Consider the following 27,063-nt stretch of genomic DNA (forward strand, 5'->3'; position numbering starts at 1 on the left):
TGTAGAAGCAAAAACAAGAATCATATCTCCATTATTACCAATCACATTACACACAACCTTAAGCTCATAGAAGATGCATAATTTATTTCAATTTCAATAACTATATTTCCACTACTGCTCAATTGAGAACGTATACAACATTCTATGCTTATAAATCTGACCAGGATTAACAATTTGCGAAGGGAAGTTAGGATGATTGACCGAATCCGGAAACCCTTGTGTCTCTAAAGCCAATCCAGCATGCGCTTCATAAACACATCCATCTTTTCCCTTCACATTATCTATATAATTCCCCGTATAAAACTGCACACCTGGCGCGTTTGTTGTCAATTTCATCGATCTACCGCTCTTTTCATCCCATACAACAGCGGCAACTTTCATTTTCTTACCCTTTTCGCCATCTAACACATAGTTTATGTCATAACCATGAGGAAGTTTTTTGATCTTGTTTTTTATGACCGTTGGTTTTAGGAGATCATAGGGTGTATTCTTAACGGATAATATTTTTCCTGTTGGAATGAGGTTGGCGTCTGTTGGCGTGAAGTGGGACCCGAAGATTTTGATCTTTTCTGATAAGATATCGCCGCTATTATGACCTCCAAGGTTCCAATACGTGTGTTGCGCTAAGTTGACTGGTGTAGCCTTGTTTAGCGATTTTGCTTCCATTTTTACGCTTAGTATATACTTACCAACTAACGAATAGGTCACTGCAACTTTAAGAGCTCCAGGAAATCCTGATTCAATATATAACAATAGAAACCATGTCGATTATTGAGTATCATTGATCAATTATATATATAGTACATTTGAACATTTAAAACTGTAATATATTTTAATGTACCGAGCTCATCTATACAATTGGGTTGAGCCATCCTAATAGTCTAATATTCATTAGGTTATATAAATATGCGAGATGTCTAAAAGGGCAATTATGTGAATACGAGATGAAATTTTACCTTCTTCACCATCGAAACTATTATATGTGAAGACAATGCTTGGAGTTTCGCCGTCCTTTTGGTACTTTGTGACGTCCCAAACAACATCACTAAATCCTCGATGCCCTCCTGAAATCGAAAGGAAGCTATTGAAACTGAGTTCGAGAGACGCTAAAATAAACGAGTCAACGAAATCGATCTCAAATCGTATTTCATACAATGTAATTGCAAACTCCACATTTTACTTGTTAAAATTTAAACCATGGAAAGGAATACTAGACGTGGCAGTGTTTGACTTTGGCTATCTATTTTTTTTATTTTTTATTTATTTTTTGTAAAAAATAGTTGTTAAAAGAGTTTTAATACGTGTTTATGTGACCCAAGTTATGAAGTATTTAATTAAGCTATAATTTTTTTTTAAAATAATACAATTTGGATTACACTAATCAATTCAAATTAATATTTACTTTGTTATGTGTGTATATTATTACTTACAAATTTAAATAGTTAAAAAAATGAGTTTATTAAATATAATGTAGTTTAATGTGTGTAAGTACACATTAATAAAGAGTGACGATGTGTGAGATGTACCATGAAGCATGTTAGTCTTTTCATTAGCATCCAACTTGTAAGTGGTTCCCTTTAACGTAAATTTAGCTCCTCCAATTCGGTTTGCGACCCGTCCCACTATAGATCCAAAGTAGGTGGTATCATTCTACGATAACATAAAAATGAAACAGAAACAAATTTTAGTTACTTAATTACTGGCTTCGATGAATAAAATACAAGTTGTGATTTTCTTAACATATTAAAAGAGCAATCTTTTTTTGGAACGGTTAATTTTATTAAAAAGAACTAGCATTTGAGCTAGATCAGCAAAGGATGACCAATTAAAGAGTTTAAATTACAAGAACTATTACATCTAGAGTTTGAACAAAAAATAAGAGGACATTTTGCAATATGATTGTTTATTTTTCAAGGCCATGTGTTCAAGTCTTGAAGACTGCAACACAAACTAGAGAGAAGTATCAAGTTAATTTTATTTGTTTATTTTTTTTCAAAAATAACGAAAACTTATATATAATCGAGGTTGTTTTTCAGAAGAAACGTCCTCAACAAGAGTTACAAAAATACAGGGGAAACGGGAAATCTCGTACTTAAAAGGCAACCATCTCGAACACTATCTATAACCGAAGCTCCCTTAAGTATCAAGTTAAATCATTTTGAATGTAATTAATCAGAGATTTTCTACTATTAATTTTGTGCACACATTACTGAAGGTTTTTCGTATGCCCGAGAGACATATTTAATTAATATGGCTGATATGTTATGATCCAAGTCGGGTCATACCCAATAACAAGCTTACTGACACTTTACAAGTATTTAATCTTAACGGTTGGATCGTTAAATAAATACGCGACACTTGGATTTTAGAAAATCGGTTTTCTAAAATAATATCACTTGAGATAAATTATTTGGATAATTTATATATAATTGTTTATAAGTTTAAATAATTATGTTGTGTTATATTTTATAAAAGGTTTATAAAATATAAAAGTAACAAAACTATTACATGTTTTATATATATGTAGATAACATGTTCATATATTTATTAAGACATGGTTTTATAAAATAAGTAGAGTGCAGAATTTTGGTCTCCAAGACAAGATTCCATACTCTTTTTGTTACTTCCAACATACACAACTACATAGGAGCATGGCATATTACTTGTACCCATGCTTGACCATCATCTTTCAAGTGATATACACATTCTAAGCTAGTAAAAAAACTGAATATTCTGCAGCAAAAAAGGCTGCTAGGCCGTGGCCTTTGTAGCTCAAAGGAGTGTTCACAATTTTTTTTTACAAGCTCAATTCAAGTGTGTGATGACCCGAAAAATTTCTACTAATTTAAACCAATTCTCTTTATGATTTAATATTATGTAAATATACATATATGTATGTATATATATATATTATAAGATGTACAAGTAAAAACGACTTTCCTACAGTAAAACATTAATTGCTACAGTAAAAATGAATTTGCTACAGTAAAACACTATTTGCTACAGTGAAACCGTATTTTGCTACAGTGCTACAGTGAAAACGAGTTTGCTACAGTGATTTGCTACAGTAAAACACTATTTGCTACAGTAAAACACTATTTGCTACAGTAACACTATTTGATGTCGACGAACTAGCAAACAAAAACGGAAAAGGCGGCCATGCGATCGCATGGCAAAAACACTGAAAACTCATGCGATCGCATGAGCTACAGTAAATCGAAAAGTAATATAAATACGCAGTTCGTTCGACGAATTTTTTTCAAATTAAACTCTCAATATTTATATTTATATTTATATTATAATTATAATTTTAAATTTAAGTTTAATTATAATAAGTTATATACGAGGGTGTTTTAATTCGGGTTTCAAACCGCTTTAAGCTAAGGAAATATTAGGTATTATTCGGGGTATTGTTCTTGAATCCAAGGCCAACCATACAGTCGTCTACCATCATTACGTCTACGCAATTTGCCTACAATATTGAATCGCAATATTGAACTGTGAGTTATAGTCTCCCTTTTTAAATACTTTAAATATTTTTGGGCTGAGAATACATGCAATTTATTTTAAACGCAATAAGACACAAGTACATACAAAATTCTACACTGAGTTAAACCGAAAATCCCTTAGCTTTGGTAACTAGTAGCTGCCAGTACATAGGATATGGACTGGTGGGCGCGAATAATTGTATATGGATCCATAGGGCTTGACATCCCCGTCCGAGCTAGAGCGCTAGCCTTTTAACGGACGTATATTATTTGAGTTTAAGACACGTTGGTTTGCGCGTATTAAAACGAATGGGGTAATTATCACTATAGCGTTAAGTTTAGTTACCAGGGTGCTCTGTTACGTAGAATCTATTGATAAACTTTTGATGAAATCTTGTGGTCTATCTTTATATATGTTTATGACTCGAGCAATTAAACCTATAACTCACCAACATTCGTGTTGACTTTTTAGCATGTTTTATTCTCAGGTCCTTAGAATGCTTCCGCTGTGATGTGCTTGTTGCCTGCATGGAGTCTCTCATGCTTTGTACAAAGTTTATTGCATTCAAAATAAAACTGCGTTGTGTAATAAATAATTGGACTGTGATGTCAACCTGTAAATTAAAGACTTATGTATTTTGGGGTTTTGCTTATACCTAAGCACTCGCCCACATGTTTATAACTTTCTATGTTTAGAAAGTCACTTATTTTAATGAATGCAATATTTTATCAAAACGTATCATATAGAGGTCAAAACCTCACTGTGGAATCAATGATTAACGTGCCGCGTCAATAGCGATTTTGACGGGTCGTTACAGTTGGTATCCGAGCTTGAGGTCATAGGGAACCAGAAATTATATTATTGTGTTTAACTGGTAATTGTTAGGATGCATTAGTGAGTCTGGACTATGACCATATCTGTTTTTCCTGATTTTTGCTTATTATTTGGTCAAAAACATTATATGTGATATATTTATATGCTAACGTAATTGTTGTTTCAATTATGTGATAGATGACTTCTTCTAATCCTATCATTTTGTACGACTCGGAATCGGACACTGAATCTATTCTATCCACAACTGAAAAGGGCGTTCAAATACCTATTAAAGAAGAAATTGTGTTAGCCGGGGAATCTCAACTCCCGGTAAACCCAGAGGAGGTTCCAGCTCCACCCAGCTTTAGTTTTCCGGAGCCACAGTATCGTTGGCATGGACCCATGATCCCTGGAGTAAAAGAGGATCGTCCATTTTTAAACAAATATGGACATTGGTCCAGATATACCGCCGACGGGCGGGTTGTGCCGATTACGCCTGGCAGATTTCGGTTCATGACCACCGGTACATATTCTTGCAGTTCGTCATCATATTCTCCTACACATGACTCAGACAGTTCGTCATCAGACGAGATCAGTAAGGAGGAGGATTTCGCTAATGAAATAAAAGAGATCACTAAGGAGAAATTCCAACTTGCTATAGATAATAAAAACAACCACAATAATAAAATGTCCTTAATTATTAAAAAAGAACAGGACCATTCGATCCGTAACCACCCATATTGTAATAAACCCACTGAGGTAACGGGTACCTCAAAACCCCAACTAAAAATAAAATACACTGCCAGAATGTCTGTCGGACCATGTGCACACAAACAATTGGCAGAGAGAACCAAATGGGAAGAAGTTTCTGATAGTTCTGAATAAACGACCTCGCAACCATAAATCTTCCATGCGCTATTTTATTGCTTATGTGTGCTACTCTATCTTGTTATGTAAAATAAGCATATGTAAAATATCAGTATTGTATGGTATTGTATTATTTTGGTTTATTAATAATAAATGCATGGAATGATTATTTGTATTATTACTACTTCTTATTATTATTATTACATAATAATGTAGTAACTCGCTATAATTTTCATAGTGGAATATTATTAGGATTTTAGTAGTTGATTCTTTGTACTAGCTATTATGTATGAACTTAATGGGTAGGTAATACCCTAGAAATAATTATAAAATGCTAATAAGAAGAAAAGGCTTTTATAATAATCGGTTCATATTATTAATATGCTACGATTAACTATTGACAACTCATTTTACCTATAATATTCTATATGATTAAATTATATCTGTTGTGTTTATTGAAGAAACATGTCTCAAATGTCGGATGCTGAGTTTGAGCAACTAGTCGAGAAACGTGTGAATGAAAGAATTGCTGCAGCCGAGGCAGCAAAAGCAACAGCCGAAGCAGCAGCCAAAGCAGCAGCCGTAAACACAAACTCACGAAACGGATGCTCATACAAAACTTTTCAAGGATGCAAACCACAGACGTTTAGTGGAACTGAGGGACCAGTCGGTCTAACCCGATGGTTTGAAAAGATGGAGTCCGTTTTCAAAATCAGTAATTGTGCGAACGGAGACAAGTCAAAGTATGCTTCGTGCACGTTGCAAGATGGTGCACTTACTTGGTGGAACAATTATGCTAAAGCAGAAGGAATAGATACGGCATATGATATCTCTTGGGAAGAACTGAAAAAGATGCTAATCGAGGAGTACTGTCCTCGAAACGAGATCAGAAAAATGGAATCTGAGTTACGTAATCTGAAGGTTATCGGCGCGAATCTCAATAACTATGAAAAGCGTTTCATGGAACTAGCCTTGTTGTGTCCCGAATTGGTGCCAAACGAGAAACGAAAGATAGAAATGTATATTGACGGTTTATCGATCAATATCAAAGGAAATGTTACATCGTCCAAACCGAATACGATGCAGGAAGCCATGACAATGGCACACCAACTCATGGACCAGATCACAGAGAGTTCGATTAAGGCACCAATTACCGAAGTCAAGACAACTGAAGGAAAGAGGAAATGGGAAGACTATAAGGGCAAAAGTACTCACCTGAAGAAACAAGAAACTTTTAAAGGTAACCAAGATGGGGCAACTGCAAGTCCAAACTATAAGGGACCCCATCCGTTCTGCAAAAGATGTTACACACATCATGCAGGTTATTGCCAAGTGGTCTGTGACAAGTGTAACAAGAAAGGACATGTGGCGAAAGATTGTTATGCCACCGTTTCTGAAGTAAAGACAAAATCGACCGATGTCAAGAAATGTTATGGATGCGGGAAGTCTGGTCACTTTATAAATCAATGCCCTGATAAGGAGAAGAACAAAGAACCCGCACGTGGGAGGGCATTTAATGTTAGTGCCAGTAAAGCACGTGAGGATCCTAATCTTGTCACGGGTACGTTTACCGTTAATAATCAACTAGCTTCTATTATGTTTGATACGGGTGCTGATAGAAGTTATATGTGTAAAGACTTTAGTTTTAAACTAAAATGTGCATCATTACCTCTAGACGATAAATATACTATTGAATTAGCTAATGGTAAACTGATAAAAGCCGATAAAATTTGCCATGGTTGCGAAATGAATCTCGCTGGTGAAACCTTCAAAATTGATTTGATACCCGTAGAATTAGGAAGTTTTGATGTAATCGTTGGCATGGACTGGATGTCCAAAATAAGAGCGGAAGTTGTTTGCGCTGAGAAAGCAATCCGCATCCCTCGTAAGGATGAAACGTCATTAATGATTTATGGGGAGAAGAACAACTCAAAACTGAACTTTATCAGCTGCATGAAGGCCCAGAAACTTATAAGAAAAGGTTGTTATGCTATTCTGGCACACGTAAAGAAGATCGATACTGAAGAAAGAAGCATTGATGACATGCCAGTTGTAAGAGAATATCCCGGAGTATTTCCAAAAGAATTACCGGGGCTACCTCCACTCAGATGTGTAGAATTCCAGATTGATCTCATACCAGGAGCTGCACCTGTAGCCCGATCTCCATATAGACTTGCACCTTCAGAAATGCAAGAATTACAAGACCAGTTGCAAGAATTATCGGACCGTGGATTTATTCGTCCTAGTTTTTCACCTTGGGGTGCTCCTATTCTGTTCGTCAAGAAGAAGGATGGATCTATGAGAATGTGCATAGATTACAGAGAATTAAACAAATTAACGATCAAGAATCGGTACCCATTACCGAGGATTGATGATTTGTTTGATCAATTGCAAGGATCAAGTGTTTATTCTAAGATTGATCTACGCTCCGGATATCATCAACTGAGAGTGAAGGAAGAAGATGTTCCTAAAACAGCGTTCAGAACCCGTTACGGTCACTATGAATTTTTAGTCATGCCTTTTGGATTAACTAATGCTCCAGCAGTATTCATGGATCTAATGAATCGCATCTGTAGACCGTATTTAGACAAATTTGTCATTGTTTTTATCGATGACATATTGATTTACTCGAAGAACAAGGAAGAACATGAGCAACACTTAAGACTGGTACTGGAGATACTCAAGAAAGAAGAATTGTACGCAAAATTTTCGAAGTGTGATTTCTGGTTACAAGAAGTACAATTTTTGGGACATGTTGTCAGTAAACATGGAATTAAAGTTGACCCTGCCAAGATCGAAGCCATTAGTAAATGGGAAACACCGAAGACTCCAACACAAATCCGCCAATTCTTAGGTCTTGCTGGTTACTACCGAAGATTCATTCAAGATTTCTCTAGAATCGCCAAACCCTTAACTTCATTGACTCAAAAGGGAAAGAAGTATGATTGGTCCACGGAACAGGAATCCTCATTCCAGTTATTAAAGAAGAAGTTAACGTCTGCACCCATTTTGTCATTACCAGAAGGAAATGATGATTTCGTGATCTATTGTGACGCTTCGCGCCAAGGTTTAGGATGTGTATTAATGCAACGCACAAAAGTTATCGCATATGCCTCACGACAACTAAAAATTCATGAAAAGAACTATACGACACACGATTTGGAACTTGGAGCTGTAGTTTTTGCACTCAAAATATGGAGACACTATCTATATGGCACCAAGTGTACAGTGTACACCGACCATAAGAGTCTTCAGCATATTTTTGATCAAAAACAACTCAATATGAGACAACGTCGCTGGGTAGAGTTGTTAAACGATTACGATTGTGAAATCCGTTACCACCCCGGAAAGGCTAATGTTGTAGCTGATGCCCTAAGTAGAAAAGAAAGAGTAAAACCTCTTAGGGTCCGAGCTTTGAATATTACAATTCGTACTGATCTCACAAAGCAAATTCAAGTAGCACAGTTAGAGACTTTAAAAGAAGAAAATGAAAAAGGCGAAATGAGCAGAGGGTTAGAAAAACAGCTTGAAGTAAAAGCCGATGGAACCCTGTATTTTGCTGATAGGATATGGGTACCAAAACATGGTAATCTAAGGCAACTAGTACTAGATGAAGCACACAAAACGAGGTACTCAATTCACCCAGGAAACGGGAAAATGTACCACGATCTCAAGAAGTTTTATTGGTGGCCTAATATGAAGACAGAAATTGCTACTTATGTAAGCAAATGTTTGACGTGTGCAAAGGTTAAAGCTGAGCACCAAAAGCCGTCAGGATTACTGCAACAACCAGGAATTCCACAGTGGAAATGGGAAAGAATAACCATGGATTTCATTACGAAATTGCCAAGGACTGCAAGTAGTCATGATACTATTTGGGTGATAGTTGATCGTCTAACTAAATCAGCTCACTTTCTACCAATAAAGGAGACAGACAGTATGGAGAAATTAGCACGCCTATATTTGAAGGAAGTAGTTTCCAGGCATGGTGTACCCATCTCTATCATATCTGATCGCGACACCCGATTCACATCACGTTTCTGGCAGTCATTACAAAAAGCATTGGGAACTCGATTAGATATGAGCACCGCTTATCACCCACAGACAGATGGTCAAAGTGAAAGAACAATACAAACATTGGAAGACATGTTACGGGCATGCGTGATTGACTTTGGAACCAGTTGGGATCGACACTTACCGTTGGCAGAATTTTCATACAATAACAGCTATCATACGAGCATCAACGCAGCACCATTTGAAGCACTTTACGGTAGAAAGTGCAGATCTCCTATCTGTTGGAGTGAAGTAGGAGAAAGACAACTTACTGGACCAGAAATTATTCAAGAAACCACCGAAAAGATCATTCAAATACAACAGCGATTGAAAACGGCCATGAGTCGCCAAAAGAGTTATGCTGATGTAAGAAGAAAACCGCTAGAATTTCAAGTGGGCGACAAAGTCATGTTGAAAGTGTCACCCTGGAAAGGCGTTGTACGATTCGGTAAACGAGGAAAGCTAAGTCCTAGGTACGTAGGACCCTTTGAAATCACCGAAAGAATTGGAGCAGTTGCTTATCGATTAAAGCTACCGCAAGAACTTAGTAGTGTTCACGACACATTTCACGTGTCAAATTTGAAGAAATGTTTAGCTGAAGAGGATGTCGTAATTCCTCTTGACGAAATACGAATTAATGATAAACTCCATTTTATCGAAGAACCTGTTGAAATCATGGACCGTGAGGTCAAACAATTAAAACAAAGCAAAATACCGATAGTTAGGGTTCGTTGGAACGCAAGACGAGGACCCGAGTTTACTTGGGAACGTGAAGATCAAATGAAGCAAAAGTATCCACATTTGTTCACTGATATCGCTCATGAAACAGGTACTACTCAAAATTTCGGGACGAAATTTTCTTTAACGGGGAGGTACTGTGATGACCCGAAAAATTTCTACTAATTTAAACCAATTCTCTTTATGATTTAATATTATGTATGTATATATATATATTATAAGATGTACAAGTAAAAACGACTTTCCTACAGTAAAACATTAATTGCTACAGTAAAAATGAATTTGCTACAGTAAAACACTATTTGCTACAGTGAAACCGTATTTTGCTACAGTGCTACAGTGAAAACGAGTTTGCTACAGTGATTTGCTACAGTAAAACACTATTTGCTACAGTAAAACACTATTTGCTACAGTAACACTATTTGATGTCGACGAACTAGCAAACAAAAACGGAAAAGGCGGCCATGCGATCGCATGGCAAAAACACTGAAAACTCATGCGATCGCATGAGCTACAGTAAATCGAAAAGTAATATAAATACGCAGTTCGTTCGACGAATTTTTTTCAAATTAAACTCTCAATATTTATATTTATATTTATATTATAATTATAATTTTAAATTTAAGTTTAATTATAATAAGTTATATACGAGGGTGTTTTAATTCGGGTTTCAAACCGCTTTAAGCTAAGGAAATATTAGGTATTATTCGGGGTATTGTTCTTGAATCCAAGGCCAACCATACAGTCGTCTACCATCATTACGTCTACGCAATTTGCCTACAATATTGAATCGCAATATTGAACTGTGAGTTATAGTCTCCCTTTTTAAATACTTTAAATATTTTTGGGCTGAGAATACATGCAATTTATTTTAAACGCAATAAGACACAAGTACATACAAAATTCTACACTGAGTTAAACCGAAAATCCCTTAGCTTTGGTAACTAGTAGCTGCCAGTACATAGGATATGGACTGGTGGGCGCGAATAATTGTATATGGATCCATAGGGCTTGACATCCCCGTCCGAGCTAGAGCGCTAGCCTTTTAACGGACGTATATTATTTGAGTTTAAGACACGTTGGTTTGCGCGTATTAAAACGAATGGGGTAATTATCACTATAGCGTTAAGTTTAGTTACCAGGGTGCTCTGTTACGTAGAATCTATTGATAAACTTTTGATGAAATCTTGTGGTCTATCTTTATATATGTTTATGACTCGAGCAATTAAACCTATAACTCACCAACATTCGTGTTGACTTTTTAGCATGTTTTATTCTCAGGTCCTTAGAATGCTTCCGCTGTGATGTGCTTGTTGCCTGCATGGAGTCTCTCATGCTTTGTACAAAGTTTATTGCATTCAAAATAAAACTGCGTTGTGTAATAAATAATTGGACTGTGATGTCAACCTGTAAATTAAAGACTTATGTATTTTGGGGTTTTGCTTATACCTAAGCACTCGCCCACATGTTTATAACTTTCTATGTTTAGAAAGTCACTTATTTTAATGAATGCAATATTTTATCAAAACGTATCATATAGAGGTCAAAACCTCACTGTGGAATCAATGATTAACGTGCCGCGTCAATAGCGATTTTGACGGGTCGTTACAAAGTGTCATACAAATCCTAACTAAAGGCAAGAGTGTTGGGGTTATAGCTTGGGGTATTACACACTTGAGACTTCAAGTTACAAGTTGCTATTTCATCATCATCTTCATCATCTTGTAACCTCCTAACTTGGAGTAGGTACATCCCTTTACTAGCACTCTTATATTTGTAAGTATATTTCTAGACTTGATCTATTTTGGAATTCATGTTTAAAAGGTTAAACTCATATTAATTTTGTTTATGTAAAATTGCTTCCGCTTCACTTTAAAATCGGGTTTTGACATGCTTGTTAATATAACTTGTTAATATGATGAATTCCAACAATGGTATCTAGAGCCGAGGTCATAGAAATATGCTTCTTGTATTTGGCTTTAAAACCCATTTAGATTACATTCTAGTAACATGCATGAAATTAGAATGTAAAAAAAAATTTGGGTTTTGGGTGGGGTGCTTTTTTGGCCGAATTTTTGGGGCTTCCAAAAGGGTTTGGAGCTTCAAATTTGGTCAAGTTTTGTTGTTTGTTGTTGTTCACAATTAAGCCTAGACCTTATGTTTGGATGGTTGAATGATTTGGTTGTTTTATTCATTCTTATGGCTTGTAATATTAATTCATTCATTTGGTTTGTAATATTGTAATTATTTTTTGTAATTTGGTGATGTAATTTATTTTATCTTGGTATGTAAAATAGATTAGGATGTAATTTCTTTTTCCTAGAAAAAATGTATTAGGTTGTATATTTTTTTTTTGTAAAAAGAAATGAAGATTCAAGATGATGAAGAAAATCACAAGATGGAGCATATGGATGCAAGAGTTAGTGGGAGATTTTAAAAATCTCTTACTTTGTGATTTAACCCTTTACCGGTGACACTTGTTTTCGGCTAAACAAGTGTCCACCACTTTGGCTTGATTGTGAACATTGTTGTTATGCATGCTTGTATGATTATTGTGTTTGTATGTTTGGTTGATACAAGAAAATCACATGTTAACAACTTGCAAAACGACAGTATAATTGGTTATATTTAAAACAACAAAAGGACACCAATAAATGGTTATTAAGAACAAGATGACAATGTATATAAAATGGTTTATATCAAGTAATTGGTTTTATTACTAAGACATGAAAATAGGTTTTTCATAATGTACTATACACCAAATGCATGTTGGTGTATGGCAATATGTTTTCTTAAACTAGAATAAAGAAAGCCGAAAATCCCTTTAAAACTAAAACAAGGTAAACAAGTATAACGCCATCCTTTTGTGGGATACTTAAACATAGTAGGGAACTCATAATGGGATAAAGGTCACCTAACCGTTATGAGCTAACTAATATGGTTAAGGTAAAATTCGCATGCTTGTGGGATAAAGGTCACCTAACCACTTGTATGTTAATTTTACATGTTTATACAAGTAGGACGACTTGATTTGGGAATCATGAACTTAGGGTCACCGAAGCATGAGGAACAAATAGGCGTTGATGGGATAAATATGCCATGCAATCCGATTGCATGATCCCATAATTTAGAAGTTGCAAAAGGATTGCAATTGTCATATAAATGACTACCTAGCTAAATCAAATAACGGGATAAAGGTCACCTAACCGAAATTTGATTTACCGTTGGATTCTAATATTTAATAAGTCAATTAAAATTTAAAAGGGTATTGTTTATTAAATTTAAAATCGATACTTAAATGAACTTTGTTAAATTTTGTAGATGGCCGCCAATAACAACAACATGCAAAACGCACCTATTAACTTGAACAACCTATCGTTAAGGTCTCTCCTCGAGAAAGACAAACTCAACCATACGAACTTTATGGATTGGTTCCGCAATCTTAGGATTGTCCTCAAACTTGAGGATAAGGCGTATGTGTTGGAAGACCCCATTCCCGATCAACCCGACGAGGATGATACGGAAGGCATGGCTTATTGGGATAAGTATTGCGCCGATTCGGTGCAAGTCGCTTGCCTAATGCTTGGGACTATGATACCCGAACTCCAAAAGGATTTCGAGCATCATACTGCATACGACATGATCACGCAATTGAAGGAGATGTTCCTTCAACAAGCACGAGTCGAGCGCTTCGAGACCGTTCGAGCGCTTCATGCATGTCGTATGGACGACTCCCAATCCGTTTCATCTTATGTCCTTAAGATGAAAAGCCTCACTGATCGCGCAAACCGTCTTAATCTCAACATATCTAATGAGCTAGCCACGGATCTTATCCTAAACTCCTTGTCAAAGAGGTTTGACCAATTTGTAATTAATTACAATATGAATGGGATGGATAAGACCATTGGCGAACTTCATGGCATGCTTAGGACGGCGGAAACTAGCATGGGTAAGAGGGCTTCACCCGTGCTAATGATCAATGATGGTGGGTCCAAAGGTAACAACACCTCTAAGCCAAAGGCGGCTAAGAGGAAAGGACCCACCCATCAAGGCAAGGGAAAGGGGAGGATGATTACCCCAACCAAAAACAATAACAAGAAGCAAAAGGTTGCCGGACAAGCAAACCCCAAGGAAGACCCGTGCTTCGGTTGCGGTGAAATGGGTCACTGGAAACGCAACTGCCCGGTCTACCTTAAGGAGTTGAAGGAAAAGAGGGATGCGGGGCAAACCTCAGGTAATATATATATGGTATATATAGAGCTTAGTATCACTTCTTCTAATACATGGGTATTAGACACTGGATGTGGAACTCACATTTGCAATTCTTTGCAGGGGTTCAAAAGAAGTAGCAAGCAAACGAGAACATCAAGTCTCTTTATGGGTAATGGAGCCAAAGTGCAAGTGAAGGCTCAAGGAGACTTTGTATTAAAGCTTCCAAGTGGTTTGAAACTTATTTTGAACAATGTTTTGTATGCACCGGATTTATGTCGAAACATTATTTCATTTTCCCGTTTAAAACAATGTGGTTTTTATCTTAATTTTGTTAATGATGATATCCACGTTTATTTAGATAATGTATTCTATTTTAAGGCTTCGCCTTCAAATGGAATTTATGAATTGGTTCATGATGACACATCATCTAGTAGCTCAATATACCATACTAGCACCAAGAAACTCAAAAGGGATTTGAGTGATTCCTACTTATGGCATTGTCGCCTTGGTCACATAAACAAGAATCGAATGCATACACTTCAAAAGAATGGCCTTTTGAAATCAAATGAACTAGACTCATTTGATGTATGTGAATCTTGTTTACAAGGCAAAATGACTAAAGCACCTTTCAAAGGGACCTACGAAAGGGCTAAGGACTTATTGGGATTAATACATTCAGATGTATGTGGACCCTTTAAGCCCATAACTCGGAATGGTGAAAGATACTTCGTTACTTTCATTGATGACTTCAGTCGTTTCGGATATGTCTACTTGTTAAGACATAAGGACGAAACTTTTGAAGCATTCAAAGAGTATCAAAGCGAAGTACAAAATCAACTCAATAAGACAATCAAGGTACTTCGTACCGATAGAGGAGGTGAATACCTAAGCGATGTTTTCCAAGATCATCTTAAAAGTTGTGGGATTATCTCGCAGCTCACTCCTCCTGGAACACCCCAACTAAATGGAGTTTCCGAAAGGAGGAACCGAACCCTAATGGATATGGTTCGATCTATGATGGCTAGAAGCTCGTTACCTCTATCATTTTGGGGTTATTGTCTATGCTCCGCGGCTCGTATTTTAAATATGGCCCCAACCAAGAAAGTGGAACGAACTCCTCATGAGATGTGGTTTGGAAAACCTCCATCTCTATCATACTTAAAGGTATGGGGATGTGAAGCTTATCCTAAGCGTTACGTCCCTAATAAGTTGAATGCTCGATCCACGAAGTGTATCTTCATAGGATATCCCAAGGATGATATGGGATATTGTTTCTATGATCCATCCGAGCAGAATGTATTTGTTGCTCGAAAGGCTGAATTCCTTGAAACTAAGTTCCTAATGGAAGGAAATAGTGAAAGGAAGATAGATCTTGAAGAGGTTCAAGATCAAGTAGATGATACACAATTGGTTGACACTAGCACTCAACATGAAAATGTTGAGAGTGATCAAATGGATGATCAAAATGCACAAGACGTTCGCAGATCTGGTAGGATTAGTAATCCTCCTGAGAGATATGGGTTTCTCATGGATGGTTGCTATGTGGTTGATTTGGATGAACCAACAAACTACCAAGATGCTTTATCAAGGATTGATAAGGATAAATGACAGGAAGCCATGAACGCTGAGATGCAATCCATGTATGACAACCAAGTTTGAGAACTTGTTGAACAACCTACTGACCCTAGGCTAGTTGATTGTAAATGGCTTTTCAAGATGAAAACCGACATACATGGAAACTTGGATACATATAAAGCTAGACTTGTAGCAAAAGGTTTCACTCAAACTCAAGGGGTTGACTATGATGAAACTTTTTCGCCTGTGGCAATGCTAAAGTCTATTAGGATATTACTTGCCATTGCTGCTCATTATGATTATGAAATATGGCAAATGGATGTCAAGACCGCTTTCCTAAATGGACATCTTGAGGAAGATGTCTATATGGTTCAACCTGAAGGTTTTGTTGATCCGAAATATCCTAAAAAGGTATGCAAGCTAAATAAGTCAATCTACGGATTGAAACAAGCATCTAGAATGTGGAATCATCGTTTTAATGAGGAAGCCAAGAAATTTGACTTCATTAAAAATGGTGATGAAGCTTGTGTATACAAGAAGGCTAGTGGGAGCACAATCATGTTCCTTGTACTTTATGTGGACGATATATTGTTATTTGGAAATGATATTCCGGCAATGCAAAGTGTTAAAACTTGGCTAAGTAAATGCTTCTCCATTAAGGATCTTGGAGAAGCACAATACGTTTTGGGGATTGGGATCTATAGGAATAGATCCAAGAAACTGATAGGTTTGAATCAAAGTGCATACATTGAAAAGGTCTTGAAAAGGTTCAAGATGGAGAACTCTAAGAGTGGTTTGGTACCTATTCAAAGAGGAACGCCTCTCAGTTCATCTCAGTGCCCTACCACGAAAGATGAACAAGAGAGAATGAAGAGAGTCCCTTATGCATCTGCTATTGGGTCAATCATGTATGCAATGATATGCACTAGACCGGATGTGTCATGCCCCCTAAGCTTGACAAGTAGATACCAGAATAACTCAGGAAACAGTCATTGGATTGCGGTTAAAAGTATATTGAAATACCTTAGGAGGACTAAGGATATGTTTCTAATATATGGATCTGGTGAGGAGGAACTTGCTGTAAAGGGTTACGTGGACGCGTGTTTCCAAACTGATCGAGATGATTCTCGATCACAATCCGGTTATGTCTTCACATTAAATGGTGGTGCGTTCTCTTGGAAGAGTTCAAAACAGGATGTTGTTGCATTATCCACTACAGAGTCAGAATACATTGCCGCCTCATTGGCAGCTCAGGAAGCTGCATGGATGAAGAAATTCATAGACGACTTAGGAGTGGTCCCTTCCATTCAGGACCCTCTTGAGATCTTTTGTGACAACGAGGGTGCGATTGCTCAAATCAAGGAACCTCGTGCTCACCAAAAGACCCGTCACATTGAGCGGAGATTCAACTACATAAGGGATGAAGTTGAAAAGGGAAAGATATGTATTCGCAAAGTTCACACAGATCTTAATATAGCGGATCCTCTCACGAAGCTCTTACATGGAGCAAAACATACAGGACATGTTTGTGCATTAGGGCTTCGATATTCTAGTGATTGGTCATAATCTGTTTTAAGTATTGTAACGGAACGAAATTATTCAAACTCATTAATATAATTATGGTATTAATTTATTTTGAGTCATGTTCCTATTTTGCATATTTTATCCATGAATAAGTAATTATTCTAAATTCCGTAGTCGATCACATTCGTGGGAACAAGTGTGAGGTTTAGACTATTATGAACTTGGATTGGTATACATTCACGGGATGAATGTGGGGCAAGGTTGCAACCAAGGTTCGTGGATATTTGTGGGATACAAATATTGGAAGACCCGCCCTCAAGATTTACTAAATGGAGCCTTTGTGGTTGATCACATGTAATCTTGAGTAAAGGCGAATATCATTGTATCCTCTGACCTGAGATACATATTGGGTTCGGATATTTACCAAGTATGGTGCCTTGATTCTTTCCTTCGCTATTCTGAAATATGGTAGTTCATAAGGAAGAGCTCAGGTACAATGCAAGGTACATATTTAGGACGTATGTAGTCAAGATGGAATTTGTCCCTCTTATTCGTTGAGAGTCAGATGTCTAAGGCCTGATAAAGTTAAATCTAGAAGAGAGTGATCACTCTGTGTCTCTTGGATTTAACATGACATCTAGGACGAAAGGAAATAATGAAAGATTCACCTATTCATATTCGAGATGGAAACTCGAAAGGGATGATGTTATTGAATGGCAAAAGTCATAACATATTGGGGGTGATGGACGGTCGTTAGGTGGTATCCATCACTTGCATTAATTTCTTATGTTCCTCGTGCAAGTGGGAGATTGAAGGTTTTTCGTATGCCCGAGAGACATATTTAATTAATGTGGCTGATATGTTATGATCCAAGTCGGGTCATACCCAATAACAAGCTTACCGACACTTTACAAGTATTTAATCTTAACGGTTGGATCATTAAATAAATACGCGACACTTGGATTTTAGAAAATCGGTTTTCTAAAATAATATCACTTGAGATAAATTATTTGGATAATTTATATATAATTGTTTATAAGTTTAAATAATTATGTTGTGTTATATTTTATAAAAGGTTTATAAAATATAAAAGTAACAAAACTATTACATGTTTTATATATATGTAGATAACATGTTCATATATTTATTAAGACATGGTTTTATAAAATAAGTAGAGTGCAGAATTTTGGTCTCCAAGACAAGATTCCATACTCTTTTTGTTACTTCCAACATACACAACTACATAGGAGCATGGCATATTACTTGTACCCATGCTTGACCATCATCTTTCAAGTGATATACACATTCTAAGCTAGTAAAAAAACTGAATATTCTGCAGCAAAAAAGGCTGCTAGGCCGTGGCCTTTGTAGCTCAAAGGAGTGTTCACAATTTTTTTTTACAAGCTCAATTCAAGTGTCATACAAATCCTAACTAAAGGCAAGAGTGTTGGGGTTATAGCTTGGGGTATTACACACTTGAGACTTCAAGTTAGAAGTTGCTATTTCATCATCATCTTCATCATCTTGTAACCTCCTAACTTGGAGTAGGTACATCCCATTACTAGCACTCTTATATTTGTAAGTATATTTCTAGACTTGATCTATTTTGGAATTCATGTTTAAAAGGTTAAACTCATATTAATTTTGTTTATGTAAAATTGCTTCCACTTCACTTTAAAATCGGGTTTTGACATGCTTGTTAATATAACTTGTTAATATGATGAATTCCAACAATTACAATGAGGCTAGGGATTACAATTTATAGGAAGAGTTAAACTTGTCCACCAAGTTAAACTTGTCCACCAAGTTAAACTTGTCCTTCAAGCAAAAGATATTCCATAAATATCTATTACTTGGTTCATACTCCATTCCTACTAGAAGATCTAATTAAGGCAACATAATCTCTACGACTTGTTCACCAAGTCAAGCTCCCTACAACTTGTTCAGCAATTCAAGCTCCATACGACTTTTTCACCAAGTCAAGTTCTCTTTTACTTGTTCCTTTGACCAAATTCTTCACACCTTCAACAATCTCCCACTTGAAGACTTTGAGCAAACTCTTCACTACTCAACAATCTCCCACTTGAAGATTTTGAACAAACCCGGTCATCAATCTCCATTCCAACCAAGAACGTCAAACCACCATTATACCGCCAAACTCTATTTGGGACACGCACACTCATCACATACGTCGAATGAGTAGACTTTCGATACAAGGTCTTCAACACTACTTGTCAGAACTAGAAACCAATAACCGCCTCAACTGTCAATGTTGTTCAAATACCCATAGAAACTCTCGGTCTCCTATCAGCTACGACTTTTGATACCGCTGGAATCAAACATTCGGGTCACGCCGCTCTTCCACACATGTGGGAAGGAAGTCTTTCGACATCAAAACCGCTAAGCTTCAACCCAATCTCCAGTTACTAACATGGTCCATCTCGATTTCTTGCACCACCATCTTCTTACCCGAAGATCATCTTCTTACACCAGAAGATCAATTGAAGTATGCAACTCTTCAATTATAGGATTCTTCATGAGACTACACCGCCTCACTGATCACTCTAGACATGTCCAATCCCGAACTCACATGTCAGTGATCACCCTCGTACAGAATTTCCCGTCTATCTATGATTTCCTTTTACCGACAATCAGAAAATCCAACAGACGCCCTCGTAGACTCTTCATCAAGGCTCCAGTGAGAACGCAGTCACAACCTCGAAATCTACTAATTTTTCAACTTTCCGCTTTCTCGCTGGTACAATGACCTCCTCATAGCTATGAATATCACAAACCCCATCTTCTCATCCCAAGCACGCTCCACTGTACGAGTAAGAAATAAAACTGCGGCTATCTGAGAAGAATATGGTTCGTTCCACCGGTCAGTTGCAAATCTATTTGCCATTCGAGGGTATGTTTGCAGCATCCAAGTACCCTAGTGTTATACGCACTAATCATGTGAATACCAGAGACCCACGTTGCATAACCGTCTCCATAACTCCCATTAGTCGTCAAACTCCCACTAGCTCGGTACTTTCATCGGTTACCAAACTCCCATCGAATTCCGGACAACCTCTAGAAAGCTCAAGTTCCAGGACTTACAAGATTATCCACTTCTACCATCATATGAAGATTCCTAATTGGTCACCCTAAAGGAAACCCGCTTGCTTTGTTGTGCTAATGTCAACCAAACCCAAAGCGTCAGTCGAATGCTTCAAATCTGACAACTTCAAACCAATTCTTCAGTGAGAGAAGCTCTAACCCTGACCACATATTCCATATACTATAGAATATTCGACTAAATACATTAGTCTACCCGTTCAATAATCTGATGTTCGACTTTGGTTTGCACCATAACAAACCTCCCCTCAAACCCAAGTTCAACTCGGCATCCCTCAAATGATAGTCAAGATCCTACCTTCTTTAGTACCTGTCGTAACCTCGAAACACAACTTGAATGGGACCACATCAAGTCTACTTACGGTACAAGGCTCCAAGATCAACTCATCCACTGAGGGTGCACAACCGCGTGCGCCAAGTACGGGGTGCACCAACCGTCGACATGCTGCAAATGTCACATTGCGCTATCCACACATCCAGACTACAACCCGCGATTATCCAAACTTCTACGATAACTCCCACCGTCGATTTCCAAACGAGTGTCCCTACTGTTTGCTACCTTACCGCCCAAACCTGAGAGAAACCACCTCTTAAACACACATTTGTTTCTTCCCTATATCCGATGTACGACTATTGTTTGCACTATAACAAACCTCCTCTCAAACCCAAATCCATATGAGGCTCCCCTTCAACGATAGTTCGGACCCAACCTATACCGCCGCCAAACGGAACTCTCAAACTGTCTGTGTGCGGACCAGTGAGATTTCGATACAAGACTTCAGGATCAACTCAACGTTACCAAGGGAACGCACGCACGCTGAGAGGTGCGCCCACAGCGCCGTCCATCACATCCGGAATATATTTTGGCTCCCATAACAAAGCTACATCTCTGAAAAATCACAGCCTTTATCGCTCGAAGATTCGCAAAACAAATCGTCTCGCCACTAGCAACATCAAAACCGGAACTCTCTCATAAAACTGCCGCAACTTAAAAAATCGTATCTCAAGATCCAACGATCCATTCATCACCAAAATTTTACCACTCTTAGATCAATACTTCTGGAACCAGAAGTCCAAGTTTCACGTTGATCCAACGGTAGACTAACCCTCTATGATTTTTCTCTCACTGCAGCTCCAAACCCGAACAACTGCAACTTCGAAACAAATAATTCCAGATCTAACGGTCTGATCACTGTCAAATTTTGACCACGACTAGATCTATACATCTTTTACTTACAGTTAGGGATGGCAATGGATCGGATATGGATCGGGTGATGTCGTATCCATATCCATTTAGTTTTTGTTCATCCATATCCATATCCATATCCATTTAGTTTCATGTCATCCATTCATATCCATATCCAGTGAATTAAACGGGTTGATGGATATCCAATGGATATTTAAAAAATGTTATAATAATTTCTAATATGCGATTAAAATAAAAAACGTAGTATAGAAAAAATAAATATAACATGATATAATTAAAATATATCCATAAGAATGTGTAATCTTTGTCGAAAATACTATAAAACATAGATTATGAAAAATTAAATATGAGATATGTAAGTTTATTTTGTTAGATATTCGTATTTTATTGTAATATATTATAGTTATTTCATTATATGGTTGAAAACAAAACGTAAATCTAACGGTAAATGAACATGTAATAGTAAATATGTAAGCATATATCTATATTTATATATTCGTATATTTATTTCTGGTGGTAATGGATATATCCATGGATGAAACTTTTCATCCATGTCCATATCCATATCCATTTAAGTTCATCCATATCCGTATCCATATCCATTTAGGTTCATCCATATCCATCACGAAGCGGGTGGATCGGTGGATATCCACCGGATCGGGTGACCATTGCCATCCCTACTTACAGTTGAATTTTTAAGACGATTCGACGGTTAACGAACCCGTAATGATTTTTCTTCTCTAACAGCTCCGAATCCTAACAGTTTAAACCTGAATGGAAGCAGCTTCGAAAAACTATATCTCGAGATCTAACGGTTCGATCTTTCTCAAATTTTTACGGCCACTAGAACTATGTATCTAGCACCTTCAGTACAAATTTCAAACCAATCCAACGGTTAACGAATCTGTTACGATTTTTCTCCTCCATCTGCGCAGTAGAATCCGAATTTTGAAAGTTCATAATTCCCTCGAATGGGATCGCAAGGAATGATAATGATCTCATACCCGGATCTTATCGAAAATCTCTCAGAAACAAGACCCGTCGATCCGATCATCGACCCCGTTGACTGATCCCATGATCATGATACATGTTGCATCACATCATATACCCGCCATTCGTTCCCCATACTTTCAATTCGCCATCGTGCCCATACTCGAACCTTGAGCTCTGATACCACTTGTTAGGAATTTAGGGATCCAACCAAGACAAGCGATTGATCTTAATCACTAACCCACGAACGACAAACGAATTAAAACGATAAATAAAGTACAAACGACACGAGTATTTAACGTGGTTATATCCTAACTCCAAAACACGGAGAAAGGTTTACTCCACGGACGCAAACCAGAGATTTTCTACTATTAATTTTGTGCACACATTACAATGAGGCTAGGGGTTACAATTTATAAGAAGAGTTAAACTTGACCACCAAGTTAAACTTGTCCTTCAAGCAAAAGACATTCCATAAATATCTATTACTTGCTCCGTACTTCATTCCTACTAGAAGATTTAATTAAGACAACATAATCTCTACGACTTGTTAACCAAGTCAAGCTCCCTACAACTTGTTCACCAAGTCAAGCTCCCTACGACTTGTTCACCAAGTCAAGCTCTCTTCTACTTGTTCCTTTGATCAAATTCTCCCACTTGAAGAATTGAGCAAACTATTCACTACTCAACAAACTATTACTTATTTTTTAATCACACATTTTTATTAGTTATATTTCTTAATTATGGTGGCTCTGTTAATTTTTTTATTAGTTTGATTGCATAATTTTATAAATCATTGATCGTTGGTATCTTTGGGTTAATTGTACGGGTAAAAAATTTTAATTCGTTAACGGGTATCTTTGGATGGGTAAAAGAAACGTAGACCGGTCGTTGATATAAGGAATTTGTGTCCGTGAGTGTCATCCATATAAACACTTAATAACATCTTTTATAATCATTCTTATAATTTAATCCTTAATATAAATCATAATAATCAGACTTAAGACATTATGCAGCTGGCAATCTTGTCCAAAAAAAAATGCGTGTTTTATTTTTTCAGTTGAATTTCAAATTAATTTAACCATATTTTAAATGTCTTTTTATATTGTATTCAGTTACATAATAACATAACATCGTTCAATTTCAACTCCGTAGTACTTTTATTCATATAGATTATAATCCGCAAACTCGCGAGTTTATAAACTAATAATAGTAAATAATAATACGTAACCATCAGATGAGTTACATGATTAGTAGGAATCTTTCACAGCTAATTAAATTGCATAAAACTACAAATTGAACTTTTCAAGTCAAAACTTACGACTTATTTTGACAAACGGATATACAAATGTCGTCTTGCAACATGGTAGGGTATACAATTTAGATATTATCTTCACAATTTGTTTGAAAACTTATTGTTTGTTGAAAGATAAGGCTAAAATATTGACATTTTCTATTGTTTGATCATGTTAATAGCACACAAATAATTTCACATAAATTAATAACTGAAAATCGCCTAAAAGCATGAAGCTTTTCATGGATAAATAAAATAACTATACAAACAATACTTCATTAGTAATAACTAGTTGGGCGACCTGGCTTTGCGCCGGTTCTTCACCCTTAATTAACATTAATTACATAGCTAATTATTCAGAAAGTAATTATTTATCTTTTTTTTATTTTTCGTTTTGTCGAGGAAGAACCAAAAATAGTTATGGAATTGATTTGTAATAAGCGTGAAAGTAATTATTCATCATTTTTGTTTTACTTTTCGTCTTGTTGAGAGAAAAAGATCTAAATGCCCAATCAATAAAGTGAGACGTACATCAACAATTGGTACAAACTATTTAATAAAATAGGAAAAAACTATATATATATATATATATATATATATATATATATATATATATATATATATATATATATATATAGTGATATGATCAAGAGGGAAGTAACCAAGCGAGGGGAAGCATTTTTTTTTTCGCTTTTTTGAAAAAACTTTGTTCACGAACATTATAGATGAGATGAAAATATGAACATTTAGTAGAGACACTTTGTGATAAATGTTTTTATTTTGGCGGGAAAACGCTCGAAGAAGTAATATATAACAATTATCATGTTTTTCGAGCGTATTTTGAGGTTTTAGCTATTGGGATTTAGATATTGAGGTTTAGATATTAGGGTTTATAGGGTTTAGATATTAGGGTTTAGAAATTTAGGGTTTAGGGTTTAGATATAGGGTTTAGATTTAGGATTTAGATTGAGTTTTTAACACGAACGGTTTAGAGTTTAGGGTTTAGGGTTTAGTGTTTTGGGTTTATGGAATAAACCCAAAACACCAAACCCTAAACCCTAAACTCTAAATCGGGCTAAATTTTACTTCACAAAACATGAAGAAAAAAAAAACGTTCATATTCTTCACGAACAATATTAACTTGAATGTTATTTTTTTCGATCGTTTTCCCGCCTAAATAATAACATTCATCACGAAGTGTCTCTTCTAAATGTTCATATTTTCGTGTGATCTTGATGCCGGAAAAAAAAAATTCAAAAAAAACGGAAAAAAAAAAAATTGCTTCCCCCCGATTGGTTACTTCCCCATTGATCCTGCCCATATATATATATATATATATATATATATATATATATATATATATATATATATATATATATATATATATATAATAATAATAACAATAAAACAGTTATTAAAAAAATGAGTTACGTAGTTAATTTATAATAAGGAAAAAAAATCAAACAATAATAAAGTGAAAATTTATGTGATTGATTTAATAATAATAATAATAATAATAATAATAATAATAATAATAATAATAATAATAATAATAATAATAATGAATAGTTATTAGATATGAAAAAATTATGTGGTCGATTTATAATAATGAGAAGTTTGATGGTAAAATTAAAAAATGTGAAAAGTTTGTATGAAAAGTTTGTATTAAGTTTATAAAAACTATAAAGTGAACTATTACAGAGAGAGTGTGTGTGTGTGTGTGAATTAATATAAAATGAAAAGTTTAGAGTGGATTTGTGAAGTTTATAAAATTTACTATTCATTTGCCTTATACCTTTTATATATATAGATTAATGAATATGTAAATACATAAATAAATATCATTCATACTTGGTTACCAATTATTTATTTTTTATTAACCTGGTATTCAACTTTTTTTTTTTTAACAGACTAATCCTAGAACGACTACCCGCTTTGGGAATAACCTGAGTCATTATAGGTGAACCAATTATTTATTGAGATCGGTCAAACATATATTTTTTAATGTGATTTCCAACATGGTAGAAAATCATGATAATAATTCAATACGTTATACCAAAAAGTGGTTCCTTTTGTTATCTATATTAATCCCCTGTATAGTTCAATTCTTTAATCCAACCATAGACAAAGCTATGTTTGTAAAGCTCACTATCACAATATATGTTTTACTTAATTCGTCTCAATTCAAATGTACATTGCACATAAAAAATACAATCATTATATTGCTAACTAGTAAGACTAATTTTTTTTTATACTTAAAACAGTATGTTATTGGCAAAAAGTGAAAAAAGAACACTTATCTCGGGCATAAAAAGAAAAAATGTGAACAATTAAATCTGAAATTATTCAATTGGAAAAATATATATGAAAATGGGATATTGGAAATTATGGTAAATTTTAGTACACTTTTGGCATAGAAATGAATAATAGTGACATATATAAAAATCAAAATATATATCTTACCTTGTACGTATCCACAGATTCATATCCAAGAACCACATCTGCAACTTTCCCTGATTATATATACAAAGATCATTCTTATTTCCCAAAAATCATACAAAATGTTTCAGGTTTTTTCACTAGATAAATAAGAACTCAAAAATTATAAAACGTATAGATAAAGGTGGAATTTGTGTATGTGCTACATTTTTGTTAGGAAGAACAAAATTGTGCTTAACTTTCTGTAAGTGCATAAGAATTACCGAAAGATTCTACAAAGGCCCAAAAAAGAAAAATTCAACATACTACTATATGATTGTTTATATTTTCAAAAGTATAAAGAAAATTCATATAATATAAAATAAAAAGCTAAAAAAATATAGAGAGAGATAAGAGAAGTGTGTTTTATACCATATTTATCAGGAAGAAAAACAGAGATAATGGTGGCACCCCAGTTGGTGAATTTAACTGAAAAATGGCCATTGTTGAGCTCATAGGTTCCTATATCCAAATGTTTTGAGGCACTTACAGCTCCCCATAACAACACAACACTGATGATGATGGTGGTTATGGAATAGTACAAAACAGTTGGACTTTTGTAAGTCATTAATTTGGGCAAGAAATAGATAAGTTTAGAGAAAGCGAGTGTGAAAGAGCTTGTGTAAGAAAAAAAAATGGTCTTTTAAGTTTTCAAAGGAGTGAATATATATTATAGAAATAAATGATTCGGGTGTTCTTATCA

General features: G+C 35.6%; 1 protein-coding gene across 1 annotated transcript; it reads right to left on the reverse strand.

Annotated features, from left to right (window-relative positions):
* Positions 1 to 27,063, reverse strand: LOC139891953 (uncharacterized). The gene is made up of 5 exons (XM_071874978.1): positions 26,733 to 27,063; positions 26,346 to 26,395; positions 1,527 to 1,650; positions 957 to 1,064; positions 1 to 734 (listed from the first exon to the last, which is right to left on the reverse strand). Exons 1-5 carry the CDS (start codon positions 26,926 to 26,928, stop codon positions 112 to 114), a joined length of 1,101 nt encoding a protein of 366 aa, XP_071731079.1. The 5' UTR covers positions 26,929 to 27,063; the 3' UTR covers positions 1 to 111.

This window comes from Rutidosis leptorrhynchoides, chromosome 2 (assembly GCF_046630445.1).
Source record: "Rutidosis leptorrhynchoides isolate AG116_Rl617_1_P2 chromosome 2, CSIRO_AGI_Rlap_v1, whole genome shotgun sequence".
NCBI lineage: Eukaryota > Viridiplantae > Streptophyta > Magnoliopsida > Asterales > Asteraceae > Rutidosis > Rutidosis leptorrhynchoides.